The 13,669-nt window shown below is 41.3% G+C and overlaps 1 protein-coding gene across 2 annotated transcripts in view; it reads right to left on the bottom strand.

The window, feature by feature from the left end:
• Window positions 1-13,669, bottom strand: part of LOC117527442 (protein kinase C beta type-like) — a 267,696-nt gene that overhangs the window by 79,631 nt on the left and 174,396 nt on the right. For both annotated transcript variants that reach the window (XM_034189782.1, XM_034189781.1), the window contains exon 9: window positions 3,012-3,155. In XM_034189782.1, coding sequence (XP_034045673.1) covers window positions 3,012-3,155 — 144 coding nt within the window. The remainder of the gene's footprint in view (window positions 1-3,011; window positions 3,156-13,669) is intronic.

The following is a 13,669-nucleotide window of genomic DNA, read 5'->3' on the forward strand; positions in this document are numbered from 1 at the left end:
AACCCTGCATATTACAGCACACTTTGTGTCACCGGTTTTAAAAGAACCAAAAAGCTGCTGAGCTGTTTCACAGCCATGTGTCTTATTCCCTCATTATTTTAATTCATGCATCAGCATATAAAAGGCTGAGTGATGATATCTAGTAAAATCAATTGTGAAGAAATAGAATATTACCCAGTTCTTAAAAACTCAGTGATGGTGCACAAAGGAATCAAGTGATGGACGCCACCAGGTTTCAGTGGTTGTGATTAGACAGACTGCACACACCTGTTTTTTTCCCCACTAGTCACACCGTCATGGCAAAGTGGCACACAGAGTCTCAGCCTAGATTTCATGTCTTCTTTTTCTGTGCCACCCTGCTATCAAGCTGTGATTGGTGACGCAACAGATAAAAGCGGTTTCATGCATGAAGGTCTGCAATCCATGATGACTCTAGTTTGCAAGTGTACTTGAACAAGGCAGCAAACTTCACATTTCAATGCATGTAGCAGTGGGCACAGCTAACCAAAAAGTTAGCTTTGATAACAGCTAATCAGCTAACTGAAAAGTTATCTTTTATGAAGCTAAACTGATGAACCACCCAAAAAATTATCGGAAACTACAGCTAACCGATAACTTTCAGTATTGTCTCCGGTACACTTGCAACAACTACTACCAAGCTGATTTTGAGTTTTAACACTACGATCGCTTCTGGTAGCATCGAAGGTGATCACAAACCCAAACAATGAGTCAGCACTTCTGTCTTTGTGCACCCTGCCCACTGATGGAAGCTCCTGTTTACTACATATTTTGCAGCAGTGAAGCAGTTGAGAGGAGCTAAGCTCAACTCGACACAAAAAACAAAAAAACAAAAGTCATTATTCCTTAACAGCATATAGCAGTCCCGCTGTGAGGCAGAAGTCTTGGAAAATAAAGCAGTTTGACTCATAGTTTTGATTTATAAATCAAATTAATCTAGATAGAATAACTCCATTAATGTCTTCACATATCTTTCATATCTTTTAATTTTAAATAATGCACTAATTCTGAAGTTTTGTAACAAACACAGACAGATACCAAAGGGATTATGGGTAAAATGAGCCTCCGTTAACGCTGATTGGTTGACTCATTCATTCTATATAAAAACCAACACATTAATGTGACGTGTGTGTTGGTGTTTACATATAAATGTGCTTTTGTAAAATATGCCAATTTTTTTATTTGTAAAAAAAAAAAGCCATTTGTAAAAGCCAAAAGTCAAGTTGTGATTAGACAACCATCTGATATAACCAGGGTCACAATGCATTGAACACTGCCATCCACTGGCACCCAGACGCTAATACCCTAACCCATAATCCTTTGCGCGCCAGAGAATTGCTACGGTTTAAACAGCACAGAGAGAAAACACATGACGACAATTGTAAATTAACATTATACAACCAAAATGTACATTTTTATGCTGCAGCAACTCTCTGGTGCACAAAGGATTATGGGATATCTCAACACTTAGGGCGAATACTGCCATGAACACTACTGGCCAGGAGATGGCAGTAGAGATCCTGAAAACCTGCTAAAACAAATATTCCAAATAAATAATCCATGTCTGCTACGTTTAAGTTGCGCGGAATTTAATAAATACAAACCGAATTTCAGACATCTTATATGTAGTAATCTGAAACAAAGAGGACAAACAGTGTTGTGAACGACAATAAGCAGGACGTTAAAGAGCAAACTTCACTTTCCCCCAGAATGACATGAACAGGAAGTGATCGCAGCTCACACAACCTGAGCTTCTGGCATAAAACAAACACAATAACAACATCTATAAACCCAGAGAATATATTCACAAGAGTTTTAGGCACAATATGCAAAGGGTTTAATGCTCTTGTCCGTGTGGGGCCTGATCAGAGCATCTCAAATGCATTTCTCCTGTCGTGAACCTATTACCCATAATGCACGGTGTTGAGACAGCATGTCCACACTAAAACCTTCAAAACTTACTTACTTTAAAACTAAAATATATCTGATATTTTCACTTCATAAAACTTCAGACGTGATGTTAATTTAAATAACTTGTCTGAAATTAGTTTGGTTAAAATTGTAACCATAAGTTAAAACTGTATGCCTCTGGATGACTTGGATGATATTGCCAGCAAGTCAGCATGGGGTAAAAAAAAAGATCTTTTACTGACTTTTTTTTTCCTTTTCCTTTTGCTTTCTTTCTTTTCTGTGGCCAGTTCTCCTCTGACTGCAGAGGATAGAGTGGTTTCTCCTGAAACTAGCTCTCCTCTGTTTGCAAAGGATAGAACTGTACATCTACTACAAAACATTTAACAGGTAGGTAATCAAATCTTTGATATCAGACTTCATAAATGTTTGTAACGGTTAAGCTTTTTTTTACCATGCCTGCAAAAATGTGTTTAGCGGTCTAAAAATTATTGGACCAAAATTTATTGTTAGATAATTGGATAATTGATGGTTTTCAAAGTTATCTGAAAAGCTAATCCGATAATGAAAACATTAGCTTCAATAATTAGCGGTTAGCGGATTAGCGTAACTGTGCCCACCACTGAATGCATGTCATTAAATTCTCCATGTTCCCAATGCACACAATGCAATAACTGCATACTGATCCAGAATGGTCCGATTGATCAAGATGTTTCAAGCTGATATTTAATTCACAAGCTGAAACAAAACAGTGTCTTCCTGATCTTGGTTTTACATCTTGATGTCGTATCCGTGAAGAAGTTTTAATGTAATACTTAGTCTACAAAGTGAAATCCCGATCCAGAATCCGGATCTGGATCGCCTCCCAAATTTAACGGAGTCTTCCAAAGCCTAACACCAATGTCTGGTGAAAATGTCATCAAAGTCCTTGCAGTAGTTTTGACGTAATCCTGCTAAACAGTCAGACAGACAGACAAATAAATAAACACTGATGATTTTATAACAGTCTTAAATTAGGCTGTAAAGGTGTTGCTACTTTGCACAGACAACTGTTTTATGTGCACGTGTCACATGCAGGGTCTCACCTTGCCAAAGCTGCCTTTTCCCAACACCATAATGAAGTTAAAGTCGGACAGCTTTGTGTGATCTCTGTATTCATTGGATTCGAAGCAGGATGCCGCATTAGCTGACTTGCCTTCTGTGTTCCTGCCTGGCCCGATCTTTGCCCTCTGGATGGTGGAAAGCGAAAATGATTACACAGACACTTTTCAAACAAATGCACCATGGTTGTTAATGAGGTGCCATACTCGTGTGTACCACATCATATCTGTCAGTTTTACATCCCAGCACAGAGCTGCAGGTTCAAATCACAGCAGCAGCAGTTCTAAACAATCCACAGTGCTGGTGAAGGTTCAGAATGTTGTCACATTGTGTTTAATATGTAGTAATCCATATGGGAATGACCGTCAACATGAAAGAAAGGATGGGGGGGGTCACACCATAAAAGTTCATGTTATCAATCAATCACAAACATTTTGCTGATCAGTACAATCTTTAGATTAGGCCTTGCCAACATGTTGGCCGCAGGCACCAGGTAGCCCGCCGGGAGCCTGTGAGGTGGCCGCAATGGATGTTTGAAAAATAGCCAGTGACTACTTAGCATTCACACTTGCGTAAAATCAACAAGGCTTGGCACAATATATAACATCCCCAGTATGTGCATTCAAACTGTTCGAGAATTGATTTTTAAAATCACTCACTTATTAAGTTTACAGGTTCACTACGGCGATAAGACTGAACTCAAAGCTAGACTGCCTTATGTCTTAGCGTCACATTTGGCAAATACCCAACCAGTAGACAGTCTTGTGGATAGTTTAAACTCAGTGCTCAAACCTGCACTTGACATGATTGCACCACCTGTGTTAAAACCGCGCTCCCCCAAATCACAGTCACCTTGGTTCAATGATTACCTGCGTGACCTCAAGCATAAGGCAAGAGGTCTAGAACAAAAATGGTGTAGTTCAAAATTACAAGTATTCCACCTTGCGTGGCATGATGCTATCTTAGATTATAAGCATGTATTACTGGCTACAAAGCGGACCTATTACTCTGATTTGATCAACAAAAACAAGCATAACTCAAAGTTCTTGTTCGACACGGTGGCAACACTTACTCATGGACAAGATTTCCTGGTTTACTTTGAGAAGAAAATAGAAGACATTAGGTTAAACATATCCCAGCATGCCTTAACCCAGCCACTACACCCTGCTATTGAGGTGGGCGCCATGACTGAGGTATTACCTAGATTTACAGAATTTGAGAGTATCTCGCTAGGCATGCTGACAAACTCGTAATGTCAACAAAAAGCACAACCTGCTTATTTGACCCTATGCCAACAAAACGGTTTAAGAGCCTGTGGCCCACTCTTGGGCCGACTGTGCTGGAAATTATTAATCTTTCTTCAACTTCTGGATCTGTTCCTAAATGTTTCAAATCTGCAGTGATTAAACCATTACTTAAAGTAGACCTGCATTGAAATAAATGCAGTCAGATCTTTGGAGCAAAAAATGACTTAAATTTACACATAAGGGCCCGGTCCCACTGGGGAGAGGATTAATTGCGCATAATTGAGTATACAAAGTACGGGCGTTCGTTGTCGTCCGCAACAAAAATGGCCAAAAATGACAAATGCCCCAGTATGAATTACGGATATGTTAATAATATACAACCCCTGGCAATAATTATGGAATCACCGGCCTCAGAGGATGTTCATTCAGTTGTTTAATTATGTAGAAAAAAAAGCAGATCACAGACATGACACAAAACTAGTCATTTCAAATGGCAACTTTCTGCCTTTAAGAAACACTATAAGAAATCAGGAAAAATAATTGTGGCAGTCAGTAATGGTTACTTTTTTAGACCAAGCAGAGGGAAAAAAATATGGACTCACTCAATTCTGAGGAATAAATTATGGAATCACCCTGTAAATTTTCATCCCCAAAACTAACACCTGCATCAAATCAGATCTGCTCGTTAGTCTGCATCTAAAAAGGAGTGATCACACCTTGGAGAGCTGTTGCACCAAGTGGACTGACATGAATCATGGCTCCAACACAAGAGATGTCAATTGAAACAAAGGAGAGGATTATCAAACTCTTAAAAGAGGGTAAATCATCACGCAATGTTGCAAAACATGTTGGTTGTTCACAGTCAGCTGTGTCTAAACTCTGGACCAAATACAAACAACACAGGAAGGTTGTTAAAGGCAAACATACTGGTAGACCAAGGAAGACATCAAAGCGTCAAGACAGAAAACTTAAAGCAATATGTCTCAAAAATCGAAAATGCACAACAAAACAAATGAGGAATGAATGGGAGGAAAATGGAGTCAACATCTGTGACCGAACTGTAAGAAACCGCCTAAAGGAAATGGGATTTACATACAGAAAAGCTAAACGAAAGCCATCATTAACACCTAAACAGAAAAAAGCAAGGTTACAATGGGCTAAGGAAAAGCAATCGTGGACTGTGGATGACTGGATGAAAGTCATATTCAGTGATGAATTCATTCATTCATGATTCCATAATTTTTTCCTCAGAATTGAGTGATTCCATATTTTTTTCCCTCTGCTCGGTCTAAAAAAGTAACCGTTACTGACTGCCACAATTTTTTTTCCTGATTTCTTATAGTGTTTCTTAAAGCCAGAAAGTTGCCATTTGAAATGACTTTAGTTTTGTGTCATGTCTGTGATCTGCTTTTTTCTACAAAATTAAACAACTGAATGAACATCCTCCGAGGCCGGTGATTCCATAATTTTTGCCAGGGGTTGTATAGCGAATGTATGATGAACAATCACGGTTGTATAACGCATTTAGTGAGGAAACGGATCTGACGCATTGCGATTATCACGGCAGTATTACGGGTGTATTATGAATGCATTGCGTACGTGTTGCGCGTGCACGGCATCTGCATTGCGGTCATAAATGAAGCGCACTCGCTCCTTTCGGCATCACTATTCACACCAACAATACAGCCTCTGGAGCATTTGCTGGACTTGGACAAGTTGACTGGAGTAAAAAAGCAGTGAACAGGGCGAGTGGTGACATCAGCGGATCGCATCAGAGCGCAGCTCGTCTGTACCATTATAACAAGAAGTTAATTCTGTTGTATACATAGAAATAAATACTGTAACAGCTGCAGAAAGAAGGAAAAACACGCAAATGTTTTATCAAGCCTTGACAATATAAACAATAACCTTTTTAGATGGCTCAAAATGCTTTCTGCAGCTTGTTAGCCATTTGCGCGTGTCCAGCTGCAGCTTCCTCTGTGATTCAGGAGGTGATTAGAGCTGTTTTTAACAGCCAATTTGCAGAATAAAATGATTAATCCACCACAAAATAATTATTTTATATAGGCAACGTCCAGCGCAGAGCGTGTGGCAGCCGGTAGAACAAAGAACGGCATCCAGCTGTGAACACAACGCATCTGATTTGCATCCACCGCAAAACAGATGCAAAGGAAGCGTAATAAAAATGCTTTATTCGTGGCCAGTCTGTATGCAGTCGCTACAACTTATTTTAGTCCATGATCTGGACATGATGGGCACACAAAATATCAGTTTTACACACTATCCCAGTCCGCTGCCAAGCCGCAAATCCCTGTCAGTTGCGGATATCAGCAGATGACGGTGAATATACAGCGCATAGATTGAGTATGTACTGTGTATGTATGGAGTTTGTAAGGCGGATGTCATCCGCAGCCAAAATTTTGTGCAGCTCAAAAATCCTGTAAACGGAAAAACGTGCCTCTGCGGATAATTGCGGATGTGTGTGGGTGTCGGCCGACTCATACAAGTATGTTTCACGCATATTTAAAATTTGGCCCTCCGCAAAACTGTCATCACATCCGGGACGTTGCGGAGACGTAAGAGAGAAGACACTATCCCAGCATGCATTGCGCGCACCAACTGTAATTTGGGGATTTACGTCAGTTTGCATCTCTTACAAAAGCACCTTTTTATTGTCTTATACGGAAGGATCAACTTTTTTTAAAACTTCATATTGTCTTGTGGTACGTTTGGTGAGTATACATTTCTTTTATTTTTGCCTGAAAATTATTTTTGGGACTTTTTCAAACGCCCATTTGATTGAGTGGTGTCGCATTGAAAATCTACTGTCTTTAGCCTACCGCCGTTTCGAGGTTGTTTATGATTGTTTTGCCTTTAGATCTATATTCAATCATATTTTTCTGTTAAAAACAATTATTGGTGAGTTTTATATTATCTTGCTCTAAGACCGAATGTTTGTGGACTGCATAAAAATAATATTTTCAGGACTTTTTGCAATGTAAGTAGGATCTGCATGATCAATGCAGCTGCAGTATGAGTGAACGGATGGAGGCACTCCATGCAAGCCAATATTTTCTCACGGGGCAGGGCTGGGGTCGGGGTTACCGCGACGGCCTGCTCGCATGCTGCGCCAGCGAGCGGGCTGGTGCAGTAAGGGTTGGGGAAGAACATCACCCGCTGTCGATGTCGCCACTGATCTGAGCATGCAGAGCTGTATCTGGCATTCATTGCAGCTTACTTTTGGATGTTGAAACCAGGATGTTAGTAACATTACTAACAGATAAACTCAATTTCAATTGAGAAATAGCTAATATTGCATTCACTCAACACGCGGGATCGGACTGAAGGGCTAGCGCTCTGTCTTCTCCCTTACATCACGGCAATAAAATTGTCACTAGTCTATAAAATTGTTCACGAGCTGGCACCTCCCTACCTAGCTGACCTAATTAAACCTTACGTACCGGCCCAGGCTTTGCGTTCTCAGAGTGCAGGACTACTTTGTGTCCCTAGGGTGAATAAGAAGTCTGCGGGTCATAGAGCTTTCTCTTATCGTGATCCTGTTCTGCGGAATGATCTCCCCGCATCAATAAAACAGTCAGATTCTGTGGAGACTTTCAAGTCTAGACTTAAGACGCACTTATTTTCCCTTTCATATGGCTAGCATACTGGCATAGTATAGTTCTGTGCTTTTTATTCTTTTAATTCATTTTATTAGGAAACGGAGCGTGCTGCAGCCTCAACTTTACTGTTTTTCCTCTCTGTTTAAGGTGCAGCTTCATCCAGAGATGGGTGTGGTATTTGTGCTGAAACCCCTCCTGTCCTGTGACCAACAGCATTTCTTGTATATTTGTTTTGTGAACTGTTCTGTAATTTGTGTCTGTAGCATGGCCCAAGCAGAGGGTCACCCCTTTGAGTCTGATCTGCTTGAGGTTTCTTCCTCAGAGGGAGTTTTTTCTTACCACTGTTGCTGTGGAGGCTAGTACGGTTAGAGCTTACTTGTGTGAAGCACCTTGAAGTAACTCTGTTGTGATTTGGCGCTATATAAATGAAAATAAATAAATAAAAATAATGTCTCTGTTTTGTTTGTTCCTCCTCGCTGCCGTCAGTGAGTTACTGCTTCTGTCCCGCCATCTCCTGCTTTCTGCAGCAGGAAGCGGGGTTAGCGTGCTCTGTGTCTGAACGTAGAAGTGTAAGGGGCGCTAGAGTGGACAGCAAACTAGTGTGCCTTAATTGAGAGAGTGGTGTCAACTCAGAACATGGCGCCATTTTGTTTCCAACTGCAATGAACTACTGAATGAACGTTTTATGTTTTCAACATTTTTAAAATCATTTAACCACATACAGCAACACATCCAGATACAGGTGCTATCAAAATAAAAATAGAATAGTTAAGCTATCAAATTTACATAAATTTACAATTTGTGATGACTTATTTAATTAATTTAAAAGCTCTGCAACTCTGTGTCATGCAATGATGTGTGTGACAGTTTTAAAGTTCTCCGTAGCTGGATTATGCTTTATTATGGACTAATTTGACCCTCAACAAGCTTTTCTTTCTACAATCATCACCTCCAACTCAAAAGGTAAGCTGTACAATTTCATCTTTTACCAACTTTGTGACTTTCTTAAGGTGCTTTCTGACAAGGTGGTTCCTACCACAGTGGCTTAGTGGTTAGCACTGTTGTCTCACAGCAAGAAGGTCATGGGATCTATTCCCACCTGTGGCTTTCTGTGTAGACTTTGCATGTTCTCCCCGCATTTGCATGGGTTTCCTCCAGGTGCTCCGTTTTCCTCCCACATTTAAAGACATGCAGGTTAGGTGAATTGTCCATTTATAATTGTCCATGTCTCCCTTGCCAAAGAGATCTTGATCTCAATGGGACTAACCTGGTTAAATAAAGGTTAGGATGCAGATGGTAATGTGCTGACAAGTAAGGAGCGATAAGGTGGAGAGAATATTTTGAGGGGCTGATGAATGAAGAAAATGAGAGAGAGAAAAGGCTGGATGATGGGGAGAGAGTAAATCAGGAAGTGCAAGAGATTAGTAAGGATGAAGTGAGGGCAACTATGAAAAGGATGAAGAGTGGAAAGGCAGTTGGTCCAGATGAAATGCCAGTGGAGGCATGGAAATGTCTAGGAGACATGGCAGTGGAGTTTCTAACCAGATTGTTTAAAGCTAGAGTGCCAGGAAGCATAGTGAAATTAAGATGATTGTTAGAATTTTGATGGGACCAAAGTAATTTTGTTTGTTAGTGTGAATATAAAGGATTCCCAAAATATTAGTCTGAACATGATTAAAATTCGTCCATATCAAAACAAATTCTGAATTATTGGCGCATGCCAAAAATTCGAAAGCCAGGACGCAATCAGGGTGACGTCACAGGTCATGTGGGGGGTTTCACTGCTAGCAGCTAGCTAGAAGACTGGCGATCGAACTCACAAGGATTTTGCAGTGCTGCTTTTGGACAGGTGAGTTGCCTGGTGAGTGGTGTCTGACGGTGTACAGTCATGGTTATTATCTGAGTCTGTTATATGATTATCTGAGTTATTAAGTGCATCTGTGCAAGTGCAGACGCACTTCCGGCTTGAATTCGTCTGCAGGTTTTGACGTTCGCTGGGGCGAAATACGCTATGGCTTTCCCTCAAATTATGTATGTTCCCACGAATTCAAAGTTCCGAAAAAAATTTAATGGGTTCTAAATATGATGTAGTTTATATATATTAAACTTCAGACTATATTTTATCTATTGAAGATTGCCGGCAATCTAGCTTTAATAAAATCTTGGAAAGTATAGAGATGGCCAGAAGGTGTTGCATTGTGTTTTTGTGGATTTAGAGAAAACCTATAACAGGGTGCCAAGAGAAGAGTTGCAGTATTGTGTGTGGAAGTCTGGAGTTACAGAGACGTATGGTGGAGCAGTGGGGCAGGATGTGTACAATGACAGTTTGACAGCGGTCAGATAGGTGAGTAGGAATGACAGATGCATTCAGGGTGGAGGTGGGATTACATCAAGGATCAGCTCTGAGCCCTTTCTTGTTCGCAATGGGGATGGACAGGTTGACAGACGAGATCAGACTGGATTCTGCAGGGACTATGATGTTTGCAGATGACATGGTGCGCTGTAGTGAGAGCAGGTTGAGACTAGTCTGGAGATGTGAAGATATGCTCTGGAGAGCAGGGAAATGAAAGTTAGTAGCAACAAGACTATGTACATGTGTGTAAAGGAGAGGGAGCCCAGTGGAATAGTACGCTTACAAGGAGTAGAGGTGGTCCAAGAAGATGAGTTTAAATACTTGGGGGCAACTGTCCAAAGTAATGGAGAGTGTGGTGAAGAAGTCGTATGGCTTAGAGACGGTGGCACTAACAAAAAGACAGGAGTCAGAGCTGAAGATGTCATTGTGAAACTACAGTGGGGTAAAAAGTATTTAGTCAGCCCTGATTGTGCAAGTTCTCCTACTTAGAAAGATGAGAGAGGTCTGTAATTTTCAACATAGGTACATTTCAATTATGAGAGGCAAAATGACAAAAAAAACACAGAAAATCACATTGTAGGATTTTAAAGAATTAATTTGTAAATTATGTTGGAAAATAAGTATTTGGTCACCCACAAACAAGCAAGATTTCTAGCTCTCACAGAACTGTACCTTCTTCTTTGAGAAGCTCTTCTGTCCTCCACCTGTTACCTGTATTAATGGCATCTGTTGGAACTCATTATCTGTATAAAAGACACCTATCCACAGCCTCAAACAGTCAGACTCCAAACTCAACCATGGCCAAGACCAAAGAGCTGTGAAAGGACAACAGGAAGACCTGCACCAGGCTGGGAAGAGTGAATCTACAATAGTCAAGCAGGTTGGTGTGAATAAATCAACTGTGGGAGCAACTGGAAGAAAATGGAAGACATACAAGACCATTGATAATCTTCCTCGATCTGGGGCTCCACGCAAGATGTCATCCTGTGGGGTTAAAATGATCATGAGAACGGTGAACAAAAATCCCAGAACTAAATGGAGGCACCTGATGAATGACCTGCAGAGAGCTGGGACCAAAGTAACAAAGGCTACACACTATCTAGAGAGGGACTCAAATCCTGCAGTGTCAGGCATGTCCCCCTGCTTAAGCCAGTACATGTCCAGGCCCGTCTGAAGTTTGCCAGAGAGCATATGGATGATCCAGAAGAGGATTGGGAGAATATCATGTGGTCAGATGAAACCAAAATAGAACATTTTGGTAAAAACTCAACTTGTCGTGTTTGGAGGAAGAAGAATGTTGAGTTGCATCCCAAGAACACCATATCTCCTGTGAAGCATGGGGGTGGAAACATCATACTTTGGTGCTGTTTTTCTGCAAAGGGCACAGGATGACTGATCCGTGTTAAGGGAAGAATGAATGGGGCCATGTATTATGAGATTTTAAGCCAAAACCTCCTTCCATCAGTGAGAGCTTTGAAGATGCAACGTGGCTGGGTCTTCCAGCATGACAATGATACCAAACACACCGCTCGGGCAACGAAGGAGTGGCTCCGTAAAAAGCATTTTAAGGTCCTGGGGTGGCCAAGCCAGTCTCCAGACCTCAACCCCATAGAAAATTTGTTGAGGAAGTTGAAAGTCCATGTTGCCCAGCGACAGGCCCAAAACATCACTGCTAGAGGAGATCTGCATGGAGGAATGGGCCAAAATACTAGCTACAGTGTGTGCAAACCTGGTGAAGACTTACGGGAAATGTTTGACCTCTGTCATTGCCAACAAAGATTATGTTACAAAGTACTGAGTTGAACTTTTGTTATTGACCAAATACTTATTTTCCACCATAATTTACAAATAAATTCTTTAAAAATCCTACAATGTGATTTCCTGGATTTTTTTTCTCATTTTGTCTCTCATAGTTGAAGTGTACCTATGATGAAAATTACAGATCTCTCTCATCTTTCTAAGTAGGAGAACTTGCACAATCAGGGATTGACTAAATAGTTATTTGCTCCACTGTAACAGTAGTCTGATGACAGAAATAAAACAGACATTCTGCAACCCAAAATTCTCACTTTTAGCACCATGGTAATGAGTTTTTGTCATCACCGTGTGTGTCGACTGTGATGCTGGACCATGTTTACACAGGACGGTGGTTCAGAATTGCTGGAAGTTTCTAATATTGCTTATTTAAAAGCTTTTATCTTTGGTGGTAAGCCGCTGATCCATGCTGAGGCTGGAGTCAGCACATCATTTAGCGTCTTTTCTTGCTACACTAGCTGCACGTGCGCATTTGGGTGTGCTTGTGTTGTGTTACAGCTACAGCTACAGCGAAGTTTTTCGACTCAAAGGATAAAAGGCTCAATCGGACTCCATCTGTTCTGACACATGCACAGATGAGCAGTCGAGGTATTTATGAGTAGCAGAGCGTGCCGACGGCCTAATTCCCAAAGCCTGGAGAGAGAAACAGCGCTCCCTACATTTATATCACAGCTCTCTACCGTAAATTACCCAGGGGCCACCGGCTACCATTTTTCCTCCCTGAGGAGGTCACCTGAACAAGCTGCAGGGGAAAAAGTGGTGTGCTCTTTTTGTATAGCTAAATGAGAGTGAAATTAGTCAAAATAAAACTGTGTTGTAGCAGAAAACCTGATAGTAACTTTGCAGAAAATTTATTTCCTGCAAGATGCCCCCCACCAAAAAAAGATAAATTTCAGACAAACAGGAACACAAAGGACACTGATTTCCATCCCGCCTCATAGAACCTGAGAATCTTTGCCAAGAGTCATGGGGAATATTTTTAGTTTTTATTCGTTTTAGCACTACACACACCATTGACGGTGCTTAAAATCCACAAATAAAACACAGGCTGCTGCTGCTTCTTTCAGCTGCTCCCACTAGGGGTCGACACAGCAGGTCAGCTGTGTCCATCTCACCCTGTACTCTGTATCTCCTCTGTCACACCAATCACCTGCATGTCCTCCCTCAGCACATCCATAAGCCTCCTCTTTGGCCTCCTTCTTCTCCTCCTGCCTGGTGGCTACATCATCAGCATCTTTCTTCCTATGTACCCTAGGTCCCTCTTCTGCATATGTCCAAACCATCTTAAGCTCACCATCCTTTTTACTTCCAAAGAAACTTGCAACATCTTCAGCTCTGCCTCCTGTCTTTTTGTTAGTGTCACCGTCTCTAAGCTGTACAACAGAGCTGGTCTCACTACTGTCTTTCACACTTGCTGATATCCTTCGGTCACAAATCACTCCTGCCACCTTTCTCCACCCACTCCACCCTGCCTGCACTCTCTTCTTCACCTCTCTACCACACTCTCCATTACTTTGGACAGTTGACCCCAAGTATTTAAACTCATCTACTTTCACCACCTCTACTTTGTGTAACTGGACTATTCCACTGGGCTCCCCCTCATTCAC

This window comes from Thalassophryne amazonica, chromosome 16, assembly GCF_902500255.1.
Source record: "Thalassophryne amazonica chromosome 16, fThaAma1.1, whole genome shotgun sequence".
Taxonomy (NCBI): domain Eukaryota; kingdom Metazoa; phylum Chordata; class Actinopteri; order Batrachoidiformes; family Batrachoididae; genus Thalassophryne; species Thalassophryne amazonica.